This window comes from Moschus berezovskii, chromosome 22 (genome assembly GCF_049115385.1).
Source record: "Moschus berezovskii isolate FMDL1 chromosome 22, NW_MosBer_1.0, whole genome shotgun sequence".
Lineage (NCBI taxonomy): Eukaryota > Metazoa > Chordata > Mammalia > Artiodactyla > Moschidae > Moschus > Moschus berezovskii.
The window spans coordinates 202,667-228,761 of NC_142481.1; the positions used below are offsets into that span (position 1 = coordinate 202,667).

Consider the following 26,095-nt stretch of genomic DNA (forward strand, 5'->3'; position numbering starts at 1 on the left):
TCCCTCCTCACACCCGTTCCTGGTGCAGGTGAGCCTGCTGTATGGGCATCGAGTCCGGGTGGCTCGCCTTCTCCCTGGGCCAGGGCAAGGTGGTGCCTGTCCGTTCCCACATTCCACTCGCAGCGCCCTGACCCACACAGTTGGAGGCCTGGGGTGTCCTCATCTACATGAGGGGTTTTGACCTGCTGGGACCCGCCCCGGGTTTGGGAGTCCACCGCCCTCCCGCCCTCACCCCGCCTCACCCCGCCTCACCCCGCCTCACCTTCTCCCGCCCGGCAGCACGTGAGAGGGGCGTGGCCTAGGATTGACAGCACAGGCCCCGCCCCCGCCCCGTCGCTAGGGCGAAACTGCGTGGTGGCCCCGGCTCCCTGCGACTTTGGCCGGAAGTGAGAACTGACGGCGGCGACTAGTCTCCATGGAAACGCCGGAAACGTGCTCTGACCGAGTGGCTCGCCGCGTCGCGGCAGCTGCGGACTTTGGTTCCGCCGGCGTCGCGGCCCGGAAGTGCGGCCTCGGAGGTGGTGAGCTGGAGGCGGCCACTGCCCGGCCTGGTGCCTGAGGAGGAGCCGGAGGTGGGGTCAGGCGAGCATCCCCCTGCAGCAGGGCCGGCGGGGAGACCCGGGCGTGCCAGGGGAGGGGCGCCCGCGCTGCCCTCGGCGCGCTCGCCGCTGACGTGAGGGGGCGCTGCAGGACTGGGGCATGTCGCGGGCCGGGGCGCGGAGGCGGGAACCCGGGTCGGCCCGGGCCGGGGCGGGCGCAGCCGGAGCCGATCGGAGAACGGGGTGCTGGGGTCGGGGGGGCGCGAAGCATGGCGCAGGGAACTCGAGAGGGTGCTCGGAGCAGAGAGCACGGCGTGGGTCAAGGGGCGGCGGCGAGGATGCCTGGGAGCCGCGGCTCAAGGTGGGCCTTTGTTCCGAGGCGCCCGAGGCTCCGCTGCACCTACAGAGACCGGAGCTTGCCGGGGCGCGGGGCGGAAAAGGAAGGGCCAGTCCCCACGTACTGGGGCGCGGGCTTCTGTCCGCGTCGCCCGGGCACAGGCTGGAAGTCCTTTAGGTGCAGGCGAATAAAGCCAGTGCAGGGTGCTTGCGGCAGAGGTAACGGCACGTGTAGACTTGGCCTGCATAAGGAATAGCCACGGAGACCCCAGAGCAGAGGGTCCCGATCTGTTCTTAATAGATCTCAACAGGCTCCCTCTGGCTGGCGGGTGGGGAATAGACCGGGAGGTGGGGGAACCTGGTGGAGGTGTGCAAAGTGGTCCGAGGGGTCAGATACGGAGCATGAACGGCCCCCATCAAAGGAAAGTCGATTTGGACGTAAGGAGCCAGAGGGGGTGAGTCTGAGACCCCAGCAGGCTCCGAGTATTTCGAAGCCTCACCTGAACCAGACTGGTGCAGAGTTGGCCCGTCTCAGGGTTTCTCATCCGTTTGATAAAGGGGAAACTGAGGCCCAGCAAGCATGCTGTTTGACGGTGAGGTAGCCGAGCTTCTCAGATTCCCAGAGATCCCTGGGAACACCTTCCCCTTTTCGGTGCCTGAGAGGGCAGTGCTGGGATTTCCAGGCTGTAGTTGGACAAGAAGTGTCCATATTGCTCAGCCATGCTGAACCTAACTCTGCTACTCCACCTGCACCCAACCAATCACACAGCCCTGGGCAGTCCACAGGCCCCTCTTGATGCCACACCCACACCCTGGGTCCCATGATGGTGCCCCAAAGGTCACATTAAGATTCCAAGAAGCACAGGCTGCAAGACATGTCTCCCACTAGACCTGCTTGCCTCAGCCAGAGACCATGTATTTCCCTCCCTTCCGGTGGCACCTGCCAGGCTTCCCAGGTGGCGCTAGTGGTAAAGAACCTGCCTGCCAGTACAGGAGACATAAGAGACCCGGGTTTCATCCCTGGGCTCGGAAGATACTCTGGATGAGGACATGGCAACCCACTCCAGTATTCTTGCCTGGAGAATCTTCCCATGGATAGAGGAGCCTGGTGGGCTGCAGTCCATGGGGTCGCAAAGAGTCAGACAAGACTGAAGCCACTTAGTGTGCACTCAGGACACCTGCCAGGCTAATGCCCAACCTCCTCTCAACTCTTTGTGACTATGAGCACCCTTAGACCCAGAGGCCATTCATTCCAGCCCCACCCCATTGAAGACCTGCACGTACACTCTATATAACCAGGTTCTGAGGCAGCAGACCTCTGGGTCTGGGTCTGGGTTTGCCAGGGTCTTGGCTGCTCCAAGGTCGAGGGCCCTGCCAAGGGGAGATGAAAAAGAAGTCCCTAGTGGTGGGCGTCTTAACTGGCAGGGTGGGGAGGGGGTGTTCTATATAGGGGCCCCTGCACTCTTCTCCACTGCGTGTCCTATTGGAGGAGAAGGTGGGGGAGGCCATGGATGGGAGTTAGGGGAAGAGGGGGTCGGTAGGGCAAAATAGGGGAGGCGAGCCCTGGGTCTCCCCAGTCTGGCAGTAAGCACGACCGGGAGGGCTGCAAAGCTTTGGTGTCCCCAGCCCTCTCCCAGTGGTGCGCTGGAGGCTGCGGGTGTAGGGGGTGGGGAGGCCACAGAAGTCCTGGAGGCGGGAAGGGGAGTCCTGCTGGGGTGGGAACCGGGACTTGGAGGGCCCAGGGGCACTGGAGAGGGCTGGGGCTCCTGAGGCCTGGGGGTGTGCGGCCCCCTGACCCGCTGAAGGGATGGCTGACCCCCCCCCCGCCACAGGCCCGTCAGGTGCAGATCGAGGGGAGATCCCCTCCGCTCACACCGCCCTTCCCGCGCAGATGGCGGCGGCGGCGGAGGCGGTGCACCACATCCACCTGCAGAACTTCTCGCGGTCCCTGCTCGAGACCCTCAACGGGCAGCGGCTGGGCGGGCACTTCTGTGACGTGACGGTCCGCATCCGAGAGGCCTCGCTGCGCGCCCACCGCTGCGTGCTGGCCGCCGGCTCGCCCTTCTTCCAGGACAAGCTGCTGCTCGGCCACTCGGAGATTCGCGTGCCGCCGGTGGTGCCCGCGCAGACGGTGCGCCAGCTCGTCGAGTTCCTCTATAGCGGCTCGCTGGTGGTGGCGCAGGGCGAGGCGCTGCAGGTGCTCACCGCCGCGTCCGTGCTGCGCATCCAGACGGTCATAGACGAGTGCACGCAGATCATCGCCCGCGCCCGCGCGCCCGCACCGGGTGCCCCCGCGCCCCCGCCCGCGCCCGTGCCGCCGCCGCTGGCGCCCGCACAGCTGCGCCACCGCCTGCGGCACCTACTGGCGGCCAGGCCCCCGGGCCCCCCCGGCGCCGCGCACCCGCGCAAGCAGCGCCAGCCGGCGCGCCTGCAGCTGCCCGCGCCCCCCGCGCCCACCAAGGCGGAGGGCGCGGCCGCCGACCCTGCGCTCACCGCGGACGACGACGACGACGATGAGGCCGACGACGAGACCGACGGCGAGGACGGCGAGGGCGGCGGCCCCGGGGAGGGCCAGGCGCCCCCCTCCTTCCCCGACTGCGCCGCGGGCTTCCTGCCCGCCGCGGTGGACGGCACGCGGGAGGAGCCGCCCGTGCCCGCCGGCCTTTCGGATTACAGCGGGCCGGGCAGGGACTTCCTCCGAGGGACCTCGGCCGCCGAGGACGTGTTCCCCGACGGCTACGTCTCCACCTGGCAAGATGGCGATCAGGCCGCCCCCGAAGGCTGTCCAGCCGAGACCCCTGCCCCTCTCGACTGCGTCCTGTCGGGGCCCCGCCCACCTGGCGTGAAGACCCCCGGGCCGCCGGTGGCGCTTTTCCCCTTCCACCTGGGAGCCCCCGGGCCGCCGGCGCAATCCCCTCCCGCGCCCTCGGGGCCGGCCTCCGCGCCCCCGTCCGCGTTCTACCCAGCGCTGCAGCCAGACGCAGCTCCCAGCGCGCCTCTAGGGGAGGCCCCGGCCCCAGCGGCCGCGCCCCCTGCGGCCCCCTCGACCACTCCCGCGCGCGCCCCGGGTGCCGAGCCGCCCGCCTACGAGTGCAGCCACTGCCACAAGACGTTCAGCTCTCGGAAAAACTACACCAAGCACATGTTCATCCACTCGGGTGAGCCGGGGTGGGTCTCTGGGCCCCTCGATTTGGAGCTAGGCCTTTCGTGAACTGTCGATGACCCAAGGGTCATCACAGCCTGGTTCCCCTCTCGGATTCGGTGATGGGGCAGCCTGCTCTGTAACCCTGGGGGTTCTGTCCCAGCCAGCAGGGACGGGCACGTATACCTGGGTCTTTCCCAGTGTGAGGCCGCTGGGCCTGAACGGCGGCCAGTGAGCAGAGTTCAGAAGGCTCTCTGGGCGCGGTCGGGATGGAGGAGGGGCAGCCCGGCCCTGGGCCCAGCACCAGGAAGTTTGAGCGGGGAGGTCTCGTTCCTGGAGGTGGGGATAGACCTGAGTGAGCCTCGATGGGCAACGATGTCCCAGATCTGAGGGCTTCCCTGCTAGGAGGCTACCTGTTGGGAGTCGTGACAGGTAGTGACCCTGGTGTCACCACTAGGGTCTGGGAGAGGGGCGTCCCTGCCGGGTGGGGGAATTCCAGGTTAATGACACGTCTGGGTGCGGAGGGGAGTCGCGGTCCGGCACAGCGCCCCGAAGCCCCTTACCAGCTGACCTGAGCGCGCTTCCCGCCCTGTCGCCCGCAGGGGAGAAACCCCACCAGTGCGCCGTGTGCTGGAGATCCTTCTCGCTGCGTGACTACCTGCTCAAGCACATGGTCACGCACACGGGCGTGCGCGCCTTCCAGTGCGCTGTCTGCGCCAAGCGCTTCACACAGAAAAGCTCGTTGAACGTGCACATGCGCACCCACCGGCCGGAGCGCGCGCCCTGCCCCGCCTGCGGCAAGGTCTTCTCGCATCGCGCGCTGCTGGAGCGCCACCTGGCTGCGCACCCTACGCCCTGATGCGGGCCTGGGGCCTGGCCGCGCCCGTGGGGTTGGCCTTGCCGCTCCGCTGGCGGCCGCGTCCACCGCCGACGTCACACCTGTCGCGGCCTCTTGGCCACTTTCCCGCCACCGGCCCGCGCTGTCCCCGAGCGCAGGTCCTGCTCCTGCTCACTCTGTTCCCCAGCCTCACCTGCTTCGTTCCTCCCCTCCTGCGTACTCGGCCCTCCGGGTGGCGGCCAGTTGGGGGTGATCAGGTACTCCACCGCCTCCAAGAACTGGATTATCTCCAGGCTGACCTAGGGCTCAGCCATGGCGCCGGACCCAGGATTCACGGCTCCGACTCCAGTTCACGACGCCCCCCTCCAGGGCGTGGAGTGGGGGCTGCTCCTCTGACCCCGTGCCTGGCTACGAGGTCCCCAGCGCCCCGACCCGAGCCAACCCTCCCTCATCTGGCGCCTAGGGCATCGCCACGGACTGAGGCCCGGCCTTGGGAGCCCTGCTCTGTAATAAAGGACTGTGGGCCGTGGGGTCCAAACCCAGAAGCGCTAGCCCCGGCCCATGTGTGCCTCACCGTCTGTGACCGTCGTGGGTGTTGGGGTGCAGTGCGCTTGGGCAGCACCCCGCTGGGCAGCGCTCCCTTGGGTGGCACGTGGCAGGACGGGCCGCTTTTGCCATCTCGTGCCTCTGTTCTCTGGTAGGAGACGCCTGGCTCCCTAGCGGGGCAGCCCTCTCTGATGAGGGTCTGGAAGCCTCAACCCCCGCAACAAGATGCAGATTTCGAGGCCCCTCCCCCGAGATCTTCCCGGCAGATTCTCTGGCCTTCAGGTTTCCCCTTCCCTGTCCTGATGGCCGTGATGGTTGAACCACTTCACTTTGGAGGGCAGGGGATCTTTGGGGCCAGGCTACCACTAGGCGGGGGCCTGAGCCCCAGAACTACTGTCCTGGCCTGCAGGGTCGCCAGTGCCGGGCTGGGCTGGGGGCGGCACAGACACCAGCGGCCGGCCCCTCGGGCTGCCTACCGGGGTTGCTGAAGATGCCAGCCAGGGTCAGCTCGAGGCTCCTCCTCGCCGGGCTCCTTCACATCGCTGGCGCAAGGCCTGGGCACCGCCTGCAAAGTATCCTGAGTCGGGGTCAGGGGTGTGTGCATGGGGTGTGGCCTGTGGGCCCACGTCAGGATCCTAGACCCACGGCTCCTTTCCAGGCTCCCCAGCTGAGGCTTTACCGCCACACCCACATTCCAGGCAAAGTTCAGCCTCCTGAACCCTGAGCCTGGTCCCCACTGATGCCAGGGGTACAGCAGCGTCAGAACGGGGCACCTGGGTAGGGGGGTCAGGACTGGGTTTGAACTCAGGCACTGCGAGGTTCAGGGCTTACTGAGCACCTGCTGTGTCCCTGGCCCCCACCCAGCTCCCGCGGAGTCAGGTTAGGTTGCACACAGGGAGCCTCCCGGGAGGCCTGCTTGCCCCGGACCTTCCTTGCTATCCTGCCTGGCTGGAAGTTCAGAGGACTGTTTCCCAAGAGACTGGCACCCCGTGGCAGGAACAGGGGCAGAGGGCCCGGCGACATGCAGAAGAGCAGGCAGAGCCAAACAAACACCTGGGGTTAGGAAGGCAGGAGGGCAGAGTCCTGCGGCCCGCACCGCGGTCAGCAGTCCATGAGTCACGGCGCAAGGGTGGGTCACGGGCGGAGGTGGGCACTCCTGGACATTTCCCGGAGTTAGGAGCAGGTGCCATGGGGCTCTGGAGGCGAGTGGCCTTCTTGTTGCTGCTGTTGCTGCTGCTGCAGGGCCTGGGGCAGTCGCCATGGGTGGCGGCAGCGGCCCCAGCCCTGCGCTGGCTCCTGGGTGATCCCGCCTGCGGGGCACTGCTGGGCCTGGCCCTGCTGGCAGGGCCCTGGCTGGGTCCCTGGACGCCACACTGGCTGAGCCTGGCGGCCGCAGCCCTGCTCCTAACCCTGCTGCCCACACGGCCGCCACCTGGCCTCTGCTGGCTGCCGGCTGACCTGGCCTACACCTTCCGGATGATCCGCCTGGGCCTCCGCACCTGGGCGCGCTTGCGACGCCGGCCGCCAGACACCTTCGTGGACGCCTTTGAGCGGCGTGCGCGGGCGCAGCCGGGCCGCACGATCCTGGTGTGCACCGGGCCAGGGGGCCGTGCGGTCACCTTCCAGGAGCTGGATGCCAGGGCCTGCCAGGCGGCCTGGGCCCTGAAGGCCGAGCTGGCTGGCGCCACGAGCCTGCACGCCCGGGAGCCCACCGCCCTGCTGGTGCTGCCCTCACAGACACTCCCCGCCCTGAGCCTGTGGCTGGGGCTGGCCAAGCTGGGCTGTCCCGTGGTCTGGATCAACCCTCACGGCCGCGGGCCGCCCCTGGTGCACGCGGTGCTGAGCTCCGGGGCCCGCGTGCTGGTGGTGGACCCAGGTGAGAACCCCTGGACAAGGGGATCAGAGGGGCTGGGCAGCGGGTGGGAGAGGACGGCAGAGGACTGCTGTCCAGGGCGTCCCAGTGGGGACTGGCTCTTACAACAGCCCACAGCCCGCTGGCTCTTAGGACCCAAACCCAGTTGCTGGACAGAAATGCTGAGAGTACCAGAGTTCTGTTGATTTTTTTTCACCGTGTCTATTTGTGGGCGTTTGGCACCCCAATACCCATTACAGGTAAGGCAGGTGCGCTTCATGGCCACAGGGGGGCCTCGGCATGTCTCTCCCCTCCCACCGCAGGGCTCCCCGCACCTGAAGCCTTCTCTGACCCCTCCCGCAGAGCTCCGGGAGAACCTGGAGGAGGTCCTGCCCAAGCTGCAGGCGGAGAAAGTGCACTGCCTCTACCTGGGCCTTAGCTCCCCCACGCCTGGGGTGGGGGCCCTGGGCGCCGCCCTGGCTGCCGCCCCCTCAGACCCCGTGCCGGCAGACCTGCGGGCGGACATCAAGCTGCGAAGCCCAGCCCTGTTCATCTATACCTCGGGGACCACCGGTGAGCGTGCCCCGACATCCAGGCCCGACCTCTGAACTCTCCTGCTGACCTGACCTCAAGCCTGATTTGTGCCCTCAAACTTGGCCTCTGAAACCCTCCTTGCCCCTGGATGGTGACCCCTGACCCCGACATTGACAGCCAGTGTTATTTGAATGGTCGGTGCCAGAACCTTGCCTCTGGCCGGTAAACAGCTGCTGAAACCCTGACCTTTGGAATTCATCCGCTAAATGCGGACCAAAACCCACCCACGCTGGCCATCTTTCCAGAGCCTCAAACCCCTGAGCTTGCGGGCCTGCCCTACCCCTCTCTCCTCTCTTCTCCCCAGGGCTCCCCAAGCCCGCCATCCTCACCTACGAGCGGGTGCTGCAGGTAGCAGGGATGCTGACTCTGTGTGGGGTCACAGCCGATGATGTGGTCTACACGGTCCTGCCTTTGTACCACACCATGGGGCTTGTCCTTGGAGTCCTCAGTTGCCTGGACCTTGGTAAGCCTTTCTTTCTTTGAGGTTCCCCCTCCATCCACAGGACTCCCAGCCTGGATGTCAGGGTGACAAGCCCCATAGGTTAGCCAGAACCCCAGGTTCCCATCTTTGACAAGGGACAGCGAAGCCCAGGGCAACCCGGACAGAGGGACGGACACCCAGGGAGTCCTTCGTGGCTGTGCTGCGGGCGGGAAGCGAGCGGCGCTGCTGTGGGTGTTGGGCTTTCCTGGCCGTCAGTGTCCCAGGTGGAGCCAGTAGGGAACCGGCAGCAAGCCTTCGTTCCGGTTGTATCACTGGCCATGAATTCAGTGAGCAGAACGCCTGGTTGGTTTTGTTGCCTCTGAAATTTTAACATGGAAAATACTGAAATATAAAAATTTCTAAAGTTTTCTACATGAATCCTCAGGTACTCACCACCCAGCTTCAGCCCCTAGCAGCATTTTGCTCTTCTGTGTTTTATCACCTCCCCTTTACTCTTTTTAGTCTCATTATTTCTTCAAAAATCTTAAAATCATGGGCCATTTCAAACATACAGGAAAGCAGAGCAGATAGTTTGATGAAGTCTCTGAAATCCTCACCCAGCCTCAACAATTGTTAACACGTTGCCAATTTTATTTCACAGGAACTCACTTCTTTCTGGATTATTTTGGAGCAGATTCTAGATACTGTCTTTCTCTTTGTAAATACTGCAGTATGTAGCTCCAATGTGTAAGAACTTAAAACACCTGTGACCACTGTGATTATCACACCTACCTGAAAAATTACCAGTAACTCTTGGATACTATCTGATGCTCACTTCATGGTAAAGATTTCCTGGGAGTTCCCTAGTAGTCCAGTCTTAGGACTGTGTGCTCCCACTGCAGGGGCCACAGGTTTGATCTCTGGTCAGGAAGCTAGAGCCCACATGCTGCAACTAAGACCCAGGGAAGCCAAATAAGTGACTAAATACATTTTCTAAAAATGAGCCCGATTATCTGTCTTTTTTTCAAGTGCTGCTTGTATTGCTTGGTCTCTGTTCCCCTCCCTCCCACATTCTTGTTAAAACTAGACAGTCCTTCTAGAAACGTTCTCGTTTCTTTTTAAAAGTTTTCACTTCTTTGGCCGCAGTAGGTCAGTTGTGGCACGCGGGACCCAGTCCCCTGACCAAGGGTCACACTGGGGCGCCTGCATCGGGAGCACACAGTCTTAGCCACTAGACCACCAGGGAAGTCCCTGTTTTGTTTTTACTTTTTTTTTTTTCTTTACAAGAGACTCGCCTTTTTTTTTTTAATTTTTAACTGAAGGATAATTGCTTTACAATATTGTGTTTGTCTCTGCCATAGGTCAACATGGATCAGCCACAGGTGTACATGTGTCCCCTCCCTCCTGACCCTCCCTCCCACCTCCTACCCCATCCCACTCCAGGTTGTCACAGTGTTTTCATTTATTTTACAACAGTCCTTATTTACCTGGCTGCAGTGGGTCTGAGTCGTGTCCTGTGGGGCCTTCGATGTGGTGCCTGGACTCTACTGCAGCCCGCGGTCTTAGTTGCTCTGTGGCAGGTGGGATCCCCAACCACGGATTGAACTTGTGTCTGCTGTATTGCAAGGTGGATTCTTAACCACTGGACCACCAGAGAGGAATCCCCGCGATGTTTTTAGATTCAGTTTAATTATTCTTGGGAAGAATTTTGGTGCAGTGCATACGCTTCCTAAGTTGTCACACCGGAGACTTCTTAAAACTGGGATCCCATTTTAGGCTAAGAAGAATTGGGACGTTTTCATTGAAAAAAATCTTTATCAACCTACCCCCTGGTCTTAGCAGCTCTTGAAGCCCTTTCCAGAATCCAGGCATTTCACTTGGAGTTGCCAACAGAGCTGTTTCTTTCAAGGACCCAGCATCCATTTTCACAGAGAGGACATTATACTTCACCTCCAGCAAGATACAGCTTCAAAAAAGACACACACCTGCTCCCTTCCCAAGCACAGAAGCAGTCATCCTTCTGGGTGCAGGGCTGATGATATCAGCTTGTGGGGTTTTCTGAGGATTAGGGCTGAGCTAGGGAGAGTGCAATCCACAGGGCCAGCTGCAGAGGAGGGGATCAGAAAAAGAGGGAGCAGTTTCCTGGAGTGATTGTGCATGCTAAGTAGCTTCAGTAGTGTCCAACTCTTTGCGACCCCATGGACTGTAGCCCACCAGGCTCCTCTGTCCATGGGATTCTCCAGGCAAGAGTACTGGAGTGGGTTGCCATGCCCTTCTCCATGGAGTGACTGTAGTGGCCCCTAAGATGTACTGATCCACATGGCCATCCTTCAAAACATCCATATATCCATCCAGCAACCTAGCCCCCCATCACCCATCCATCCTCTACCAGCTATCCATCTGCCCAGCTAGATAGGCATTCCTAAGACATTTATCAGGGCTTCCCTGGTGGCTCAGAGGTTAAAGCGTCTGCCTCCAATGCGGGAGACCCGGGTTCGATCCCTGGGTCGGGAAGATCCCCTGGAGAAGGAAACGGTAACCCACTCCAGTATTCTTGCCTGGAGAATCCCATGGACGGAGAAGCCTGATAGGCTACGGTCCACGGGGTCGCAAAGAGTCGGACACGACTGAGCGACGGAACGGAACGGAAGACATTTATCACAATCACGAATGACTCCTGCTCACAGCCCTCATTCCGCAGGGCTCGTTTTGTACCAGGCACCGAGCTTTCCACACATTCTGAAGACAAGATTTGGACTCAGGTCGGGCTGTGCTCTTCTCGTGGGGACAGTCCTGGCTGGGCCAGCGACACAGAGATGAGCGTGATGCCATCCTGGGCTTCATGGACCATATCCAGGTGGTCAGAGCAGCTTCTCACGGCAACTCAAGAAGCCTGACGTGAAACCCCTTCCTCTCCTCCCTTCCAGGGGTGACCTGTGTCCTGGCCCCCAAGTTCTCTGCCTCTGGCTTCTGGGACGACTGTCGGCAGCACGGTGTGACTGTGATCCAGTACGTGGGTGAGATCCTGCGGTACCTGTGCAACACGCCCCAGGTGAGATGCGCAGAGCGCCCCCGAGTCATTCCAGTGAAGGTCTCAGATTCGGGCCAGGACTCACACAATGGCCCTCGGGACAGGGGGTCCCACGCAAGGTTTCCCATTACGGCTGCTTTGAGGATCAGCTGTGCTATCTTGGGGCAGGGGGGTGGGGGCAGTTGACTTCACCTCTCTCAGCCTCAGTGTCCTCTTTGGGGAAACAGAATAATACCTCACAGGGGTGCAGCAAGAATCAAACATGTAAAGTACCGAGAGCAGGCTGTGGCTCGGGATAGTCACTAGACTTGAGCAGGTCTCATCCTACGGATCAATGACACGTGGACCCCAGGTGACTCAATGAGTGTGCATTAGTCCCTCAGTTGTGCCCGACTCTTTGCGACCCCATGGACTGTATGTAGCCCACCAGGTTCCTCTGTCCATGGAATTCCCAGGCAAGAATAGTGGAGTGGGTGGCCATTTCCTTCTCCCGGGGGGTCTTCCCAACCCAGGGATCGAACCATAGTCTCCTGCATTGCAGGCCGACTCTTTACCATCTGAGCCACCAGGGGAGCCCTAACGTCCCTCCAAATAAAATAGCCAGGTAACCACTCAGGAAAAGGTTCCTGGTAACTAACCCAAGTAAGGCCCCCGGATAACTCCTCAAGATGAAGCTTCAAGTCAGTCACCCAGGTTACCTTCAGGTAAAGGGCCCCAAGAAACTCCTCCTGCTAAGGCCTCCAGTAAACGCCCCCAGGTAAAAGCTTCAGATAACCACCCCTGTATAAGACTCCAGAGGTCTCCCTTAGGTCAGACCCTATGGGAAGCCTCTGGCCACCCCTACATATTCCTCCAGGTAAGGTTCCCAGGTATCCTCTGCAGGTAAGCCCTACAAGTAACTCTTTCCAGGTATAAACTCCAAGTAACTACTCTAAAGTTAAGAACTCAGATCCCCTAGATACAGGCCCCCGTCACCTCCCAGGATAACTCTCCTGGGTAAGGGCTACTGGCCACACCCAAGGGCAACCCCTCCTCACCCTTCTCGGGGTGTCCCTGCAGCGGCCAGAGGACCAGACACATAAAGTCCGCCTGGCGATTGGCAATGGACTCCGGGCAGAAGTGTGGGAGACATTCCAGCGGCGCTTCGGCCCCATTCGGATCTGGGAGATGTACGGCTCCACCGAGGGCAACGTCGGCTTCATCAACTATCCGGGGCGCTGCGGGGCCCAGGGCAAGACCAGCTGCTTCCTCCGAGTGAGTTGCTGGGCCTGACGGGGCCCTGACTGGGGCCGAGCCCACCAGACCTCTGCTGACGCCTCCCACCGTCTACCCAGATGCTGTCCCCCTTCGAGCTGGTGCAGTACAGCCTGGAGACAGAGGAGCCTCTGAGGGACATTCGGGGCCTCTGCATCCCTGCGAGGCCAGGTACAGGGAACGTCCCCGGGTGTGCGAAGTGGGGAGAGCCGTGGACTTCTCCGTGGCTGGAACAAGCCACCCTAAGCCTCGAGGTGGCTGACACCCAGTGGCGGTGCCCGCAGTCCTCAGCCAGGCCCTGCGTCCCTGGTCTGTCCGCCCACGGTCTGGGGCCTCCCTCTCAACTGGTCGGCTCTGCCCAGCTCCTCTGCTTCAACCTCTGGCTCTGCTGCGTCTCTGGGTGTCCATCGGAGGTGTTCGCTTGCGCTTTCTGTGGAAGTCCCATCCTCCCAGGCATCAAGCTCCCGTCCTGAACCTTCTCTGAGGGTCTTCTCTCCTGGGGCCTGGCAAGGTCACAGTGGAATCTCTTCCCATCACCATTTGTGTCTCTCCCTTGTCCATCCTTGTTGACTTTTTCCTCTTCTGAGAGAACTCTCTGATATCACCCTCATTTCCTGTCTCTGTCTCTGGATCCGTTTCTGGGATTTTTCTTCTCTGGCAGAGTCCAGGCCGCGGCCTGGGGGGCTCCTGACGCTCTCGGCCATGGTTAATGCCTGATTCCCGCTCCTACCCCAGGGGAGGCGGGACTCCTGCTGACCCAGGTGCTGCGTCACCAACCTTTCCTGGGCTACCGCGGGCCCCGGGAGCTGTCAGAAAAGAAGCTGGTGAAGAACGTGCGGCGCCCCAACGACCTTTACTACAACACCGGGGACGTGCTGGCCATGGACCACGAAGGCTTCCTGTACTTCCGCGACCGCCTCGGGGACACCTTCCGGTACCGCGGGGCTCCTCGGGCCGGACGGGGCGGGGGCTTGGGGAAGGAGGCGGGGCCTACCCTTTCCAGGGGCGGGACTTATGGCCAGGAGGCGGGGCCTAATCTTCCCAGGGGCGGGCCCTCCGTACATATTCAGGACAGGACAGGCCGGGGCCTAGGGGCCAGGAGGTGGTGCTTGGTCAGGGGCGGAGCCTCCTTTCCCGCACCCTGATCCCAGGCACCCGTGCCAACCCCGCAGGTGGAAGGGTGAGAACGTGTCCACGCGGGAGGTGGAGGGCGCGCTGTCAGTCGTGGACTTCCTGCAGGAGGTGAACGTGTACGGTGTGCCTGTGCCAGGTGCGGAGGAGTGCACAGCCCTGTGGGAGGGGTGGAGGCTTGTTCCAGGTGGGGAGAGGAGTGGAGAGGGCAGCTGTGGTGCTGAGGTTGCACGTGCTCCCCAGGATGTGAAGGCAAGGTTGGCATGGCCGCCGTGCAGCTGGTGCCTGGCCAGGCCTTCGACGGTCAGAGGCTGTACCAGCACGTGCGCACTTCCCTTCCGGCCTACGCCGCTCCCCATTTCATTCGTATACAGGTAAGCTCGGGTGGCCGGAGGGGTGGGTGGGAGGCCCTTCTGGGAGGGCGGTTGCCGAGGTTACAGTCTCTCCCCCCTCAGGACACCTTGGAGATCACAGGCACGTTCAAACTGGTGAAGTCCCGGTTGGTGCGCGAGGGCTTCAACGTGAGCGTAGTCGCTGACCCCCTGTTCGTCCTGGACAACCAGGCCCGAACCTTCCGGCCCCTGACTCCAGACATATACCAGGCAGTGTGTGAGGGAGCCTGGAGACTCTGACCTCCCATCAGCTCACTGGACATCCGAAGGCGCTCCACCCATCGCTGGTCCCCGCCTCCGCTTGTCCCCTCACCCACTCCCCAGACTCGACGAGCCTGGCCTTATCCCCAGCTTCACAGGCTGGGGTGACCCTGGCCCACAGCAGAGTGAGAATAAACCCAGATGTGTACACGGATGTCTGTCTGGATGGGGAACAAGCCAGAGGTGTGGGGTCCCCCCCGAGGGGCAGCCCTGTCTGGACAAGGCCAGAGGAGTGGCTGGAGCCAGCAGCCCGCTGCTGGAGTCACTCCAGGAGACAACACGCTGAGTCTGCCTGTGGCCTCTGTCTGGGCTGGGCCGGGCTGCAAATGAGTACATGATCTGGAGGGTGTGGGGAGAAGCGCTGTGAGGGGTGGTCTGACAAGGGCCAGAGGCAAGGCTTCTGGAGAATGGGAGCCATGGTGTGTTGGGGCTGGAATTGCCCTCAGGGGCACTGCGGGAGCCACAGGTCGGCTGACATCAGCAGGGGCAGCTGTGCTGGTGACGGCCCCGCTGTGGTCAGCTGCTCCTGGCATGTCTAGTGCTGGACTCTGCCCTCCAGGCGTCCCTGGGCTCCTGTGCCAAACTGCCCCCACCAACTGATTCGTCCACTTCTTGGGCACGTGCCGTGCTGCAAGTGGGGTTAAGCTGTGGCCACCCCCCTGATGAGGCCCAGTTCAAGGGGCCCTGGCTGCTGAGGCTATCATTGCATTTCCTCTTGACAGAAGCAGCTAGCACCCACTCCGTCAACAGAAGAGCGTGTGCTGGAAGCCCAGAGAGCCATGCCGAGGGGGCGTGCTGGACAGGAACCTGGGTCTGTGGGTCCCCAAGCCTGAAGCATGGATTGACAGCTGGCCACTTCCAGGCTGGGTGGCCTAGGCAATGCCTAGAACCACTTGCCTCTCAAGCACTGGTTTCTTTCATTGTAAAATGGGCCTGAGGATCGTGTCCACCTCAACAGATGTTTGTGGATATTAAAAAAAAAAGATGGAGGGCTTCCCTGGTGGCTCAGTGGTAAGGGATCCACCTGCCAATGCAGGGGACAGGGGTTGATCCCTAGTTGGGGATCTCAGATCCCATACCACGTGCCTTGGGGGCAACACACATGCCATGACTACTGAGCCCAGGTGCCACAACTAGAGAGAAACTCACACACCATAACGAAGACCCAGCGCAAAACAGAGAAAAGTAATCTCAAAGTTACATGTGGAGTTAGCATAAGGTCAATTATCAGTTATCTTATACCTGAGATAAAGACATATGTCCACACCAACTCTCGCACATGATAGCTGAATTATTCCCAGTCCCCAAACTTGCACACAACCCAGTGCCCAGAGAACTTAGGAATGAATAAAACAAATGTGCTAAATGCATAAATGGCGTATTATTTAGCAGCAGCAAAAAAAAAAAAAAAAAAAAACCCAGCTCTGACAGATTCAGAGAGATAGAAAACAGACCAGTGATCGCCAGGGGCGGGGGGAGGTGGACTTGGGGGACTGCCAACAGGGGTGCGTGCTTTGGGTAATGAGAGAAAAAGTTCTAAACCTGTGACAATGGAGGCACAGCTCTGTGAATACACTAAAAACCACTGCATTGTATACCTGCAAGGAGTGAATTGCATGGCATAGGGCTGTCTCCATAAAGCTGCTAAGAAATCTCTACACTGAAATTTAACGTTTTACAACGTGCATTTTTTTTAGCATATTAAGCCTTTACCTACCTTGCTGGCTGAGTTTGTGGCGTCCCTTCAAAGTCGTGCCCCAGGCCAGCGCCCTGCTTTCCCTGCCCCACTCTCCCCGCCCACCCCAGCCTTGCTCAGCAGCTTTGGGGTGCGGTACCCTACCTGCCTCTGGAGCATCTTCGACTGCCATGGTGCCTGTGGTCGGCAGTCTGCTCCTGGGCCCAGCGTTGTAACCATCTCCTGCTCAACGAGCCTTTTTGCTGCTGCTGCTAAGTCACTTCAGTCGTGTCCGACTCTAGGGCTACTGAGATGGCTGAACATACAACACGTGGAGGTGATCTCAGCCTGGGGAGGACAGCACCTCCCCCCACGCAGGGTCACGTGCCAAGCTTTGTAGTCAGGAGAGGCTGGGGGGCACCTGACTCCTGCTGAGGGTGTGACTGGCTTATTGGGGTGGCTGCCGGCTTTCGGGGGAATCAGTCACTTGAGAGGAGCTGTTTGACTCGGGGCTCTTACCAGGAACAGCATGGGGGGGGCGGGGGAAGGGAATTTGCTAACTGCCCTTTGAGGCTCCCCTGGTTTCAGGTGTTACGGCGGCACCAAAATCAGGCCTTACGTTTAGCCTCCCTTCTACACCCGCTGATGCGGATGTCAGAGAGACCCGCGTCAGACTTCGGCTCGGCCAACCACTGGGCCGCTTCCAGTAGGCTTAACTCGGGAGCAACGGCCGAGGAAGATGGGGCTGGAGGGAGGCCCAGCTGAGGACGGAGGCTCTCAGTGGCCTCGAGGACCGCATGAGACAGGGTGGGAGGCGAGCAGCTGGGCCCGGGCGGGAAGACGCCGACGCCACCCATGGTCTCGGGCCAGAGGCAGCCCAGGCGATGCTGGGGTGCGGGGTGCCCGGGAGGCTGGCCGAGGAGTATTGGCCCAGTTACCACGGCAAGAGGCAGGGTGACCGTGCTGCGGAGCTGGCAGGGGCGGGCGGTCTAAAGCCGATGGAAGACAGTGAAGGATGTGACCCCGTGATGCGCGAGGCTGCGCCAACAGGGCGGCACGCACAGCCGGCGTGGGTGGGGCGGAGCCTGCCCGCTGTCCGCGGAGACACAGGGCTCCTGGGCTCTGCCCGCAGGATGGAAAGGGAGGGTTGGAAAAGCGAGTCCACGACGTTCTGGGGCCTCTGCTGCTAGGAACCCTTCCTTCCGGAGGGAAGGAGGGCGGGGCCCATGTGTCCGGAAGACGCTTATGAATCCACGGAGAATTAAAAAACCCCTTACCGCACCAGCTGACCCTCAGACAGGGGGACTGTTCAGGATGATGCAGGTGGCCCCAGCGTCATCACGATGGTCCTTAGAGGTGGAAAAGGAGGGCAGAGGAGAGCGTTGGGCGAGACCCCGTGAGCGCTGAGTGGCCACTGCCAGCCTAGAAGGTTTGGGGAAGGGCGGTGAGCGCGGCATGCCGCCTCTAGGGTGGAAAAGTGTAGCGATGGTTCTCCCAGAGATCAGAGAAGGAAAGCAGGCCTGTGGGACCTGGACTTTAGCGTGGTGAGACTGTGCCCGCCTCCTGACTTCAGAACTATAATCTGTTTTGTTTCTTAAAACAAGAAGAAAAAGAAAATAACAAGAACAGAAATCCCACGCTCCAGAAAACTCGCCACTCCCACCCTGCGGGAGTCTGTTTTGAGGAAACATGCAGGTTGCACCCAGAGGGTCTGCTCAGGTGTGTCCTCACGGCACCGGGAGCTGCGGGGGAGAGGTGAACAAGGAACTGTCAGGGCCTGGTGGAAACCCAAGAAGTGGAATCTCCACCCAGGCATCATGACACGTCCCATTTTTAGCAACACAGGGAGGTGGGCGAGAAAAGCAGGGTTCAGAACAATAGGCAGGGGCCTCACTGGCTGTAAAACCCCACCCCCGTGTGAACACCGAGAAAAACAGTGGCATCCGCGACCACTTTTGTGACCTTTTTTGTCCTCTGGTATATCTCAGACTTTTCTAAGTGAACTGAAACTACTTTTAAATATGGAAAATCTCCCAAGAAGGCTGCCCGCCTGCCCCTCACCAGCTGTGTGTGGCTGGGCCCTGCCCTGGCACCTTCCTCTGTGACCCCAGCACAGACCTCACCTCTGGCTGCCAGCCAGACTGTGTTATAATGAGTAAGAACCTTTGAATTCTGTCACCTGAGTCAGTCACTAGAGGAATGCTGCCTCTAAGCTTAAATTATACATAATAGCCCACCTCTAGGAGCCCTGACTCCCAGGTAGTAAGCATTTAAGCTAAAATTCCTTCCTTTAGCTCACAGGAGACCTCCTGACCACACCCACCTGTGAGTGTCTACAGGAAGGACAAAACGAACACATTCCCTCAGAACCAGGAAATGTTTGACCTGACTCAATCCCTTTACAGTGTAAGAGCAGCCTGGATTTTAACTCAGACAAGACGGTTCTTTGGGGCACAAGTCTCCTATCGTCTCAGTTTGCTGGCTTTTTGAATACAGGCGCTACTCCTTGCCCACAACTCAGTCTCTCGATTCACCCGCCTGTCATGCAGCGAGCAGCACAAGCTTGGATGCGGTAACGAGATCACCAGTGCCCAGTTCCACCTCCAGCCTGACTGTGCTTCCCTGGGCCTGAGTATGGTCAATAGCTCAAAGGTCCCAAAAGACTGGGTAGGGAGGAGGAGGTGGGTCCCCAGGGTGAAGGCTTCTCCCTCCCAGTTTCAGGCTGCAGTAAGCCCCCCTCCACCCCTGTCCAGGTGTCCCCCACCTTGCCCACTAAGGATGGTTAATGCAGCACTCAACACCCTCCTGCGACCCCTACATGTGCCCGAGGCTACAGCGGGCTCAATCCTTAGGCGCACGTGTTTCCCTGAAATCACCTCCCATGAAATGCTCATTTTAGAGCAGAATGGAGACCAAAGTGCACCGAGTAACAGCCCCCAAGACGTCCACGTTCTAACCCCTGGAGCCGTGAATGTCACCTCACACGCAAAGGGCTTGTGCAGATGAGAGTTGGGCTTCTGCAGACGAGAGCAGGAGGGTGGGTGGACATGGAAGACATGCGGTCCTGAGATGAGGATCACCACGGTTACTGGGGACTCTGGACACAGCCCCGAGGGCCTTATGAGGAGGAGGCAGTGTGGAACCTCACCATCCACGGTGAGCGTTGCCGATGGAGTGAAAGGCTAAAAACCAAGGGGCGCAGAGGCCAGAAAAACTCTTACAGTGGATTCTCCCTTAGAGACTTCAGGAGGAACCAGCCCTGCTGACACCGTGATGGGGCTCAGGGAGACCCAATCCAGAGTCCCAAGAGGAGACACATGGTTGTGTCAAGCCGTCGTGTTAGTAGGAAAGTACCGTAGAATGATGGCCAAGACCTGAACGACTGCCCAGGACCCAGACGGGCATCCGTGAGTGACCCACTGTGCAGGCTGTGAGGACAAAGCCCTGAGCCGCCGACCTGCAGTCCTAAGTGACATCTGTTCTCGGAGCCCATCCTTGTCCAGAAATCCTTGGAGAGAAGTTCCCTTCATGTCCACTCAGGCGGGGACAACAATGCCAGCAGTGGGGTGTGTGGCCGAGAAGCAGCCAGGTTGGACGCTGGCCCAGCTTGGGGCCGGCTGCTCGGCAGCTCCAGGGGCTGGGCGGGAGGGCAGATGCTCTGATCCGACCAGCAGAGACCAGATACCAGGATTCTTCTGCAAAGATGTCTCCAGTTTAAAACTGGAATCTGTTAAAACTCTGAAATGCACAGTGGATAAACTTAAGCTTTGCAGCTAGCTGCAGACGAAAGCGGGCCATGCTCTCCTGGGCTTCCTAGCCCGTCCACACGCAGACCTCAGGGCCAGCTTCTGCAGGAGGAGCGGGAGGGGCCTGGGCACCAAGCCAAGTGGTCCCAGAGGTCGGGGGAGCCTGCACAAGGTCACCGATGGGAGCTTGCAAGTCCCCTGGCGGCGCTGGGCTGGCGGAGGCCTGGAGCCCAGGCCTCTCAGAAAGCTGTGGTAGGGGAGGCAGGAGACGGGGAGCATTGGCTCCGGGGGGAAGGGGGCCCCCTGGGACTCTGACCTGCTCCAGAGTCCTGGGCAGCCTCCAGGTCGCGCCGGGGCGGGAAGGCCGCCCTTTCCACGCTCATGGGGCCTCGGGCCGATGGCTCTTGCGGTGGATGACCAGCTGGGACTTCCAGTCGAAGCTATGGCCGCAGTCGGCGCAGAGGTGGCGCCGCTGGCCGGCGTGGCCCTTGCGGTGGATGACCAGCTGCGACTTCCAGCTGAAGCTGTGGCCACACTCCTCACAGGCGTATCCGCGCGGACCCGGGAGCGTGCGCGGGGGCGGGCCGGCCGGCGGCTTCTCGGTGCCCGGGCCGCTGGCGTGCGCGCGGCGGTGGATGACAAACACTGACTTCCAGTCGAAGGCGCCGCCGCACTGAGAGCACGTGTAGGGCTTGCTCCTTGGCGGTGGCGGCGGCGGCGCCTCTGGGCCGCCAGGCCGGCCCTCGCTCTCATCTCCTGGGGAGCAGAGGAGGCCAGGTCACCTGGGGACCCAGCACTGTCCCACCAGGGTCGCCTGGGCTCCCCGCCCGCCCCCACCCGCACCTGCACCCCCACTCCCGCCGAGGGACCTCAAGAGGCCGCTCACCCTGGTGGAGGCTTCTCCGCCCCTCGGCTCCGGATCCGGATCCGGTGCTCAACGCCTCTGGTTGTGACTTGGGACACGACTCAGGCAGGGGGTGCGACAACCCTGCTTGAGGTGGGGGGCCCATCAGGTGAGGGGTTCGCGCAAATGAGGGGCGGGGGGTGGCCCTTGGGAAGCACTGGGAGGCAAGGTGTGCCCAAGGGCCCAGAGGAGGAGAGGGGACCTCACCCAGGGAAACCACGGTGCCGTACTTCTCCAGCATCGCGTCCCAGTACAGCTCCTTCTGGGATGGCTCCAGGAGCCCCCACTCCTGCAGGGATACAACCCATCACCCACAGAACTGTCTACCCTGCACCTGCCAGGTTGATCCTGGTCAGAGCCTTGCTGGTCCCTTGAGGGATGGCAGGTTACCTAAGCCTAACCTGCTGAAATGGGAACCAGTGAGCGCAGTGGATGCAGGCCTGGGAAGGGAGCTGCCTCTTAGCTCACCAGTCATCCTCAGCTGCCCCACCCCAGGTTCTGGCCACGCAGAAGGAAGCTGAGGACCCCTGGATGGCCCTGGGACTGCATGTGCTGCGTGGAGCAAAAGGCCAGGGAATGGCGGGGACCCCAACCACCTCTCCTCTGCCTCTGGTTTCAAGGGTAACAGAGATCCTCAGGGGAAGTGCCCAGGGCCTCAGCAAACTTGCAGGGAGGATGGGGCGCCAGAGGGAAGGCACCGCCTCACACCTCCGGACACAGTCGGGCCAGCTGTGGTTGAAACAACCAGGCCTTCAGGCTGCAGCTGGGTCCTTGGGAGCTTCTCAATGTGAAGCAGGTTAGGAACAGTGTCACTGAGAAAGGACAAGACCCTGCTGCCTGCACTCAGGACCCAAGCCTTCCAGGTGACAGGGACTTCCACACCCAGCTGGCTGCAGCTGAGGGCTGACTGGCCTTGGAGGAAGGCCCCAGGCCATTTCCTGGCAAGAGTGTCTTCATTCTGACCTCGGGTGTGCAAGGGAGGCCAGACTGCTGGGTGGCACTCAGGCTTTCTAGTCACACTGGGGACCCTGTCCCCTCCACCCAAGCCCATGAGGGTCGGGTGCCAGCTTAGGACTCCTGCCAACCTCCGTCTCATGTCTGTTAAGTGCGGAGCCCACCTCTGCCAGTTCCCATCACTCTAAACCAGGTTTCCAATTCCCTGAGACCTGAATTCTTTCCAAGCACAGTTCTGTCCCCCAGGCCCTGCCAGGGGTACGCTGATACCAACTCCACTTCGGGGCAGCAAAGAGGACAAGAAGCACTGGCCAAGGAGTCTGGACAACCGTTGGGCAGGACAGACAGCAGCCCCTGAGGACACACTCTTCCCACAGCAGGGCTGCACTCACCAACTGGGGGCCGCTCACCTGAAGCCGGGGTGGCTGGAAGGGTGCAGAGGTCGGTTCCTGTTGTTCGACATGCTCCTTTTGTGACTGGACTGGAGGTGGGGGGCTGGAGGATGCTAGGAAGCCAGGCAGGCAGGGGTCAGGGGCTGCCCCTGTGAGCCCGGGCAGGCAAGAAACTAGCGTTGGTGCTGCAGCCTGGGCCCTCCTCTGGCAGCAGGAAGGCATGCTCTTTGTGTACCAGGCACAGAGCAGGTAGGCAGCCAGCCCTTCCCTCCAGCCTCCAGGTGACCCAGTCCTTGTGGGGCCCGCCTCCCGGCTGGGGACGCCAAACCCACTCCAGGAGCCCCCATTCTCCCCACAACCTCTCCTGGACTCTCCCCTCGCACTCTCAAGGGGCCCATGAGACCCTCATGCACCCACACCTCACCTGTCTCCTGCACGTAGCCATCAGGCTCCTCTTTCACGCTGCAGCTGAGCTGGGCATTGCTCTCCATCTGGGCATCCTTTGGTCCCTCCCCAGAGGCTGCCCTGAGGGGCTCCACTGTCCCTGAGGGGTGGACAGCCCCCACCAACTCCTCTGTCTTCTGCGTGGCTGGGAGCACAGATTGCTTCAGGACATGTGCTGTAATCTGAGGGGCAGGGAGGGTCATTGGGGTGCTAGTTTCACTCTGTCCCTTGGAGAAGCCACCACCACCACACTCACCCAGCCCAGCAGCTGCCCAGGGTCACGCTGCAGGTCTTCGACCAGGACAACGGCCTCCTCAGGGCTGCCTGGCTGCTGGCCCCGCACCCAGGCCTGGATCTCGAGGGGCAGTGCCCCCAGGAACTGCTCCAGCACCAGCAGGTCCAGTATCTGCTCCTTGGAGTGCGCCTCGGGCCGTAGCCACTGGCGGCACAGAAACTGCAGCCGGGCCAGGGCTACCCGGGGTCCGGCCACCTCCTGGTAGCAGAAGCCCCGGAAGCGCTGGCGTGCCATCTCAGGATCCTCTGGGGTGGCCTCGGGGTCCAGAGAGGGCAGACTCGGGGGACCCAGTGGGGATGGCATTGTGCAGGGAATCTTCTTGGAGCCACCTGCAGGAAAGAGGGGTCAGAGTGCCAGTCACAAGGCCACAGCCAAGGTGAGGCAGCTGCGTGCTGACAGCCCCAGCCCAGGGATGGTGGTGGGGGTGGTGGTACTGATGTCTGGACAGAGAGGACCCTAGTGTGGGAATGCTAGAAGCTGAACTGGGGAAAGTTTCGTGTAAGGAGAGGTCACAAGAGCTGAAACTAAGAGCAGAAGGAAGCCTTGTGAACCACTTGGAGTCGGATGGAGCTTCCAGGGAACAGACAGGAGACGATGCTGAACACAAGGCCAGGGGAATTACCCCAGGCTTCCAGGGTCAGGCAGAGGAGCCAGGGAGGCGGTGGGGCCTGGAGCCAGGGTAAGAATAGGCTGCCCGTCCCCGCCATCTCCCGGTCACGTTGACACAAGAGGGGCACCCCGAGGGGCTGGCCTGCACCACGGCCGAGGCAGGGGCCAACGTGGACCCCGAGACACCGTGCTCGCTGACACCGGATAGCTGTACGTGACACACACCGTGTGGACCGTAGTTGTGAAAGGCAGAAGCCAAGCAAAGCAGAGCCTAGGGCTGTGTGGAGCGCTCCGCGGGCAACCGTGTCCCGGCCTTGAGGGTCCGCAGGGAGACACACGCACATGGGGGGCCTGTCCGACAGGCTGGACCGGGCCCGACCCCCAGAGTTTGCCTTCCACAGACAGAGGGGAAACGGAGATCCTCCACGAGGAAGTAACGGCGCCCCACACGGAGGAGGGACGCCCCGCGCGCGACGGGCGGCGGCGAGAGGGGCCCGTTCGCTGCGCCGTCTGGCGCTCACCCAGCCACCCCAGGCCACTGCGCTGAGTGGCCCCGCCCCCTTCCGCGGCCCCCCCCATCGACCCGCCCCTTGCGCGTTGCCCCGGCGACGCGGCCCTGACCAATCACGCGTCTGCTCTGAGGCCCCCACCCCTTCCGCTGCCCATCGGCCTGCCCCTCGCGCGTTGCCTCGGCGACGCCGCCCTGGTCAATCACGCGTCTGTTCCGAGGCCTCGCCCCCTCCCGTCGGACTACCTTTCCCATAAGCCTCAGCACGCGAGCACAGGAGCGGTCTCGGAGCAGGTGCTCTTTCTCAGAGGTCTCGCACGACTAAGGGGCGCCCCGTGCTTCCGAGGGGCATCTGCGGCGCCGCGGGCTTCGAGGGGCTCCCGCCCCGTCCCAGCAGCCGCTCTCCCTTTGCACACGCCCCCGAAGACTCACCAACTGCAGAGATGGACGGGACCTCCGAACCTTGCGCATGCGCACAGCAGGCCGGCGCCTATTGGCCGAGAAGTAAGGCGGGGCGGGGCGTGACCTCTCGGCCAATCAGGCTGGCGCTCCGCCTGAGCTTTCCCTGCAGCCTCCTTCTGGGCGCCGGCGGTCACCCCGGTAACCGCGGGAGCACAGAGGCCCGCCTCCCGCTATTTCCAAGGCGACCGCCGGAGCGTGGCCCTGCCCTCCCGGGCGGCCGGAGATTTCCCAGAGACTCGCCTCTCGGGGTCCCAGGAGGAAGCAGGGACCTGCCGGGAAGGCTGGCCTAGCCCAAGGGCGTTCTCCGCCTTCCCCAGGAATTTCTCCAGCGAAGGTGGCGCTGGGGTCCGTCATTCAACTACCACTGAGCGCCCTGCGGGTGTGCGGGGACAGCAGGCACCCATCTGCTGATGAGGAAACTGTCCCGTAATCTATATCCTCAGACTCTCAGACATGTCTTCAGCTAGATCAGTCTTGCAAAGAAAGGTCTCTTCCACTATCTACCATGTGGGGAGAGCTGGAGCTCTAACAGCCTCTTCAGGAGCTTTCCCTCGGTCATGTTTTGGATCTACCCTTAGAGCTTCCCTGGTGGCTCGGATGGTAAAGCGTTGCCCGCAATGCGGGAGACCCGGGTTCGATCCCTGGGTTGGGAAGATCTCCTGGAGAAGGAAACAGCAACCCACTCCAGTACTCCTGCCTGGAGAATCCCACGGACGGAGGAGTCTGGTAGGCTACAGTCCATGGGCTCTGGAAGAGTCGGACACGACTGACTGACTTCACTTCCAGAGGGCTGCTGGTTTTCAAGCCTTCTGGATTTCAACAGTGTGAGCCTGGTGGGACCACCCTGCACGTCCGCCAGCGCCAACTCAGTATTTGGCTTTTCCCAAAATCGGTACTAGAGCGATTTCCACCCACTTTTAGCTTCCATATGCCATTGCCTCCTCTTTCACGATCCTCCTACTTGCGGGTTTGTGTTTTATTTATTTATTTATTGGCCACACCACGCAGAATGTGGGGCCCTAGTTCCCCAACTAGGGATCAAATCCTGGGCCCCCAGCAATGGAAGCTTGGAGTCCTAACCACTGGACTGCCAGGGAATTCCCAAGGGTTAGTGTTTCAAACGTTCCCTGTGGTTTCAGTGGGTTTCTGGACCAAGTAAGATGCATGTGTTCAGTCCATCCTCTTGACCCAGAAAGCCCACAAAAACTTAAGTCATAACACATTCGGGGTTAAGCAGAGGGGTCAGCCTGGCAGGATACAACCCAACATGACCACAAAGGTTTGGAGGACAACTCTGGGGCCAAGACATGGGGGCAAGGGGGTACTTATGGTTGCTGTTCCTACAGGAACAGGGCTGGAGCCTCTGACCACCCCTGGGTACTGGGAGGGTGGACTCGAGGAGGGTGGGGTAGTAGGAGCCAACCACATGGCAAGAAAAGTGAAGTGAAGCCTCAGTGAAGCAGGAAGGAGGCTGGACAGGGCACCAGGCTTAGCCTGAGGGATCAGCAGGGCTCAGGGTGGAAACCAGGTTCCAGGAGCTTCTTCTGAGATGCAACAAAGGTTGCATGTGACTGATTCTCTGGAAAACTGTTTGATACTCAACAGGCTCCTTTACTCTGAGTCCCACGGGCTCCTACCACAGCGCTCTATAAGCTGTGGGGTTTGCCTGCATCTCACAGCCACACCTACAGACCCTGATGTGACCTGCTCAAGGCTCCCTCGTGAAGGCCAGCCTAGGGGAAGACTACAAAACCAGGCCAAGGCAAGGA

The 26,095-nt window shown here is 61.2% G+C and overlaps 3 protein-coding genes across 6 annotated transcripts; 2 read left to right on the forward strand and 1 right to left on the reverse strand.

Annotated features, from left to right (window-relative positions):
* Window positions 1–433: 433 nt before the first annotated feature.
* On the forward strand, window positions 434–6,276 carry ZBTB45 (zinc finger and BTB domain containing 45). 2 transcript variants are annotated; one of them, XM_055411209.2, is made up of 3 exons: window positions 434–572; window positions 2,767–4,033; window positions 4,620–6,276. In XM_055411209.2, exons 2-3 carry the CDS (start codon window positions 2,767–2,769, stop codon window positions 4,874–4,876), a joined length of 1,524 nt encoding a protein of 507 aa, XP_055267184.1. In that variant the 5' UTR covers window positions 434–572; the 3' UTR covers window positions 4,877–6,276. The 2 variants fall into 2 exon arrangements, with proteins under 2 accessions (XP_055267184.1, XP_055267183.1); XM_055411208.2 differs by lacking the exon at window positions 434–572 and adding an exon at window positions 685–900.
* Window positions 6,240–15,000, forward strand: SLC27A5 (solute carrier family 27 member 5). Its single transcript, XM_055411204.2, has 10 exons — window positions 6,240–7,277; window positions 7,617–7,826; window positions 8,152–8,310; window positions 11,196–11,320; window positions 12,359–12,553; window positions 12,634–12,724; window positions 13,289–13,487; window positions 13,726–13,823; window positions 13,928–14,058; window positions 14,140–15,000. The coding sequence occupies exons 1-10, from the start codon at window positions 6,590–6,592 to the stop codon at window positions 14,314–14,316; spliced, it is 2,073 nt and encodes a 690-aa protein (XP_055267179.2). The 5' UTR covers window positions 6,240–6,589; the 3' UTR covers window positions 14,317–15,000.
* A 699-nt stretch (window positions 15,001–15,699) lies between these two features.
* Window positions 15,700–24,307, reverse strand: ZNF446 (zinc finger protein 446). 3 transcript variants are annotated; one of them, XM_088830399.1, is made up of 7 exons: window positions 24,111–24,307; window positions 22,709–23,076; window positions 22,433–22,634; window positions 22,027–22,157; window positions 20,870–20,951; window positions 20,645–20,746; window positions 15,700–20,514 (listed from the first exon to the last, which is right to left on the reverse strand). In XM_088830399.1, the coding sequence occupies exons 2-7, from the start codon at window positions 23,048–23,050 to the stop codon at window positions 20,138–20,140; spliced, it is 1,236 nt and encodes a 411-aa protein (XP_088686525.1). In that variant the 5' UTR covers window positions 23,051–23,076; window positions 24,111–24,307; the 3' UTR covers window positions 15,700–20,137. The 3 variants fall into 3 exon arrangements, with proteins under 3 accessions (XP_088686525.1, XP_055267203.2, XP_088686526.1); XM_055411228.2 differs by having other exon boundaries at window positions 20,645–20,749; XM_088830400.1 differs by lacking the exon at window positions 24,111–24,307 and having other exon boundaries at window positions 20,645–20,749; window positions 22,027–22,121; window positions 22,709–23,088.
* Window positions 24,308–26,095: the final 1,788 nt, after the last annotated feature.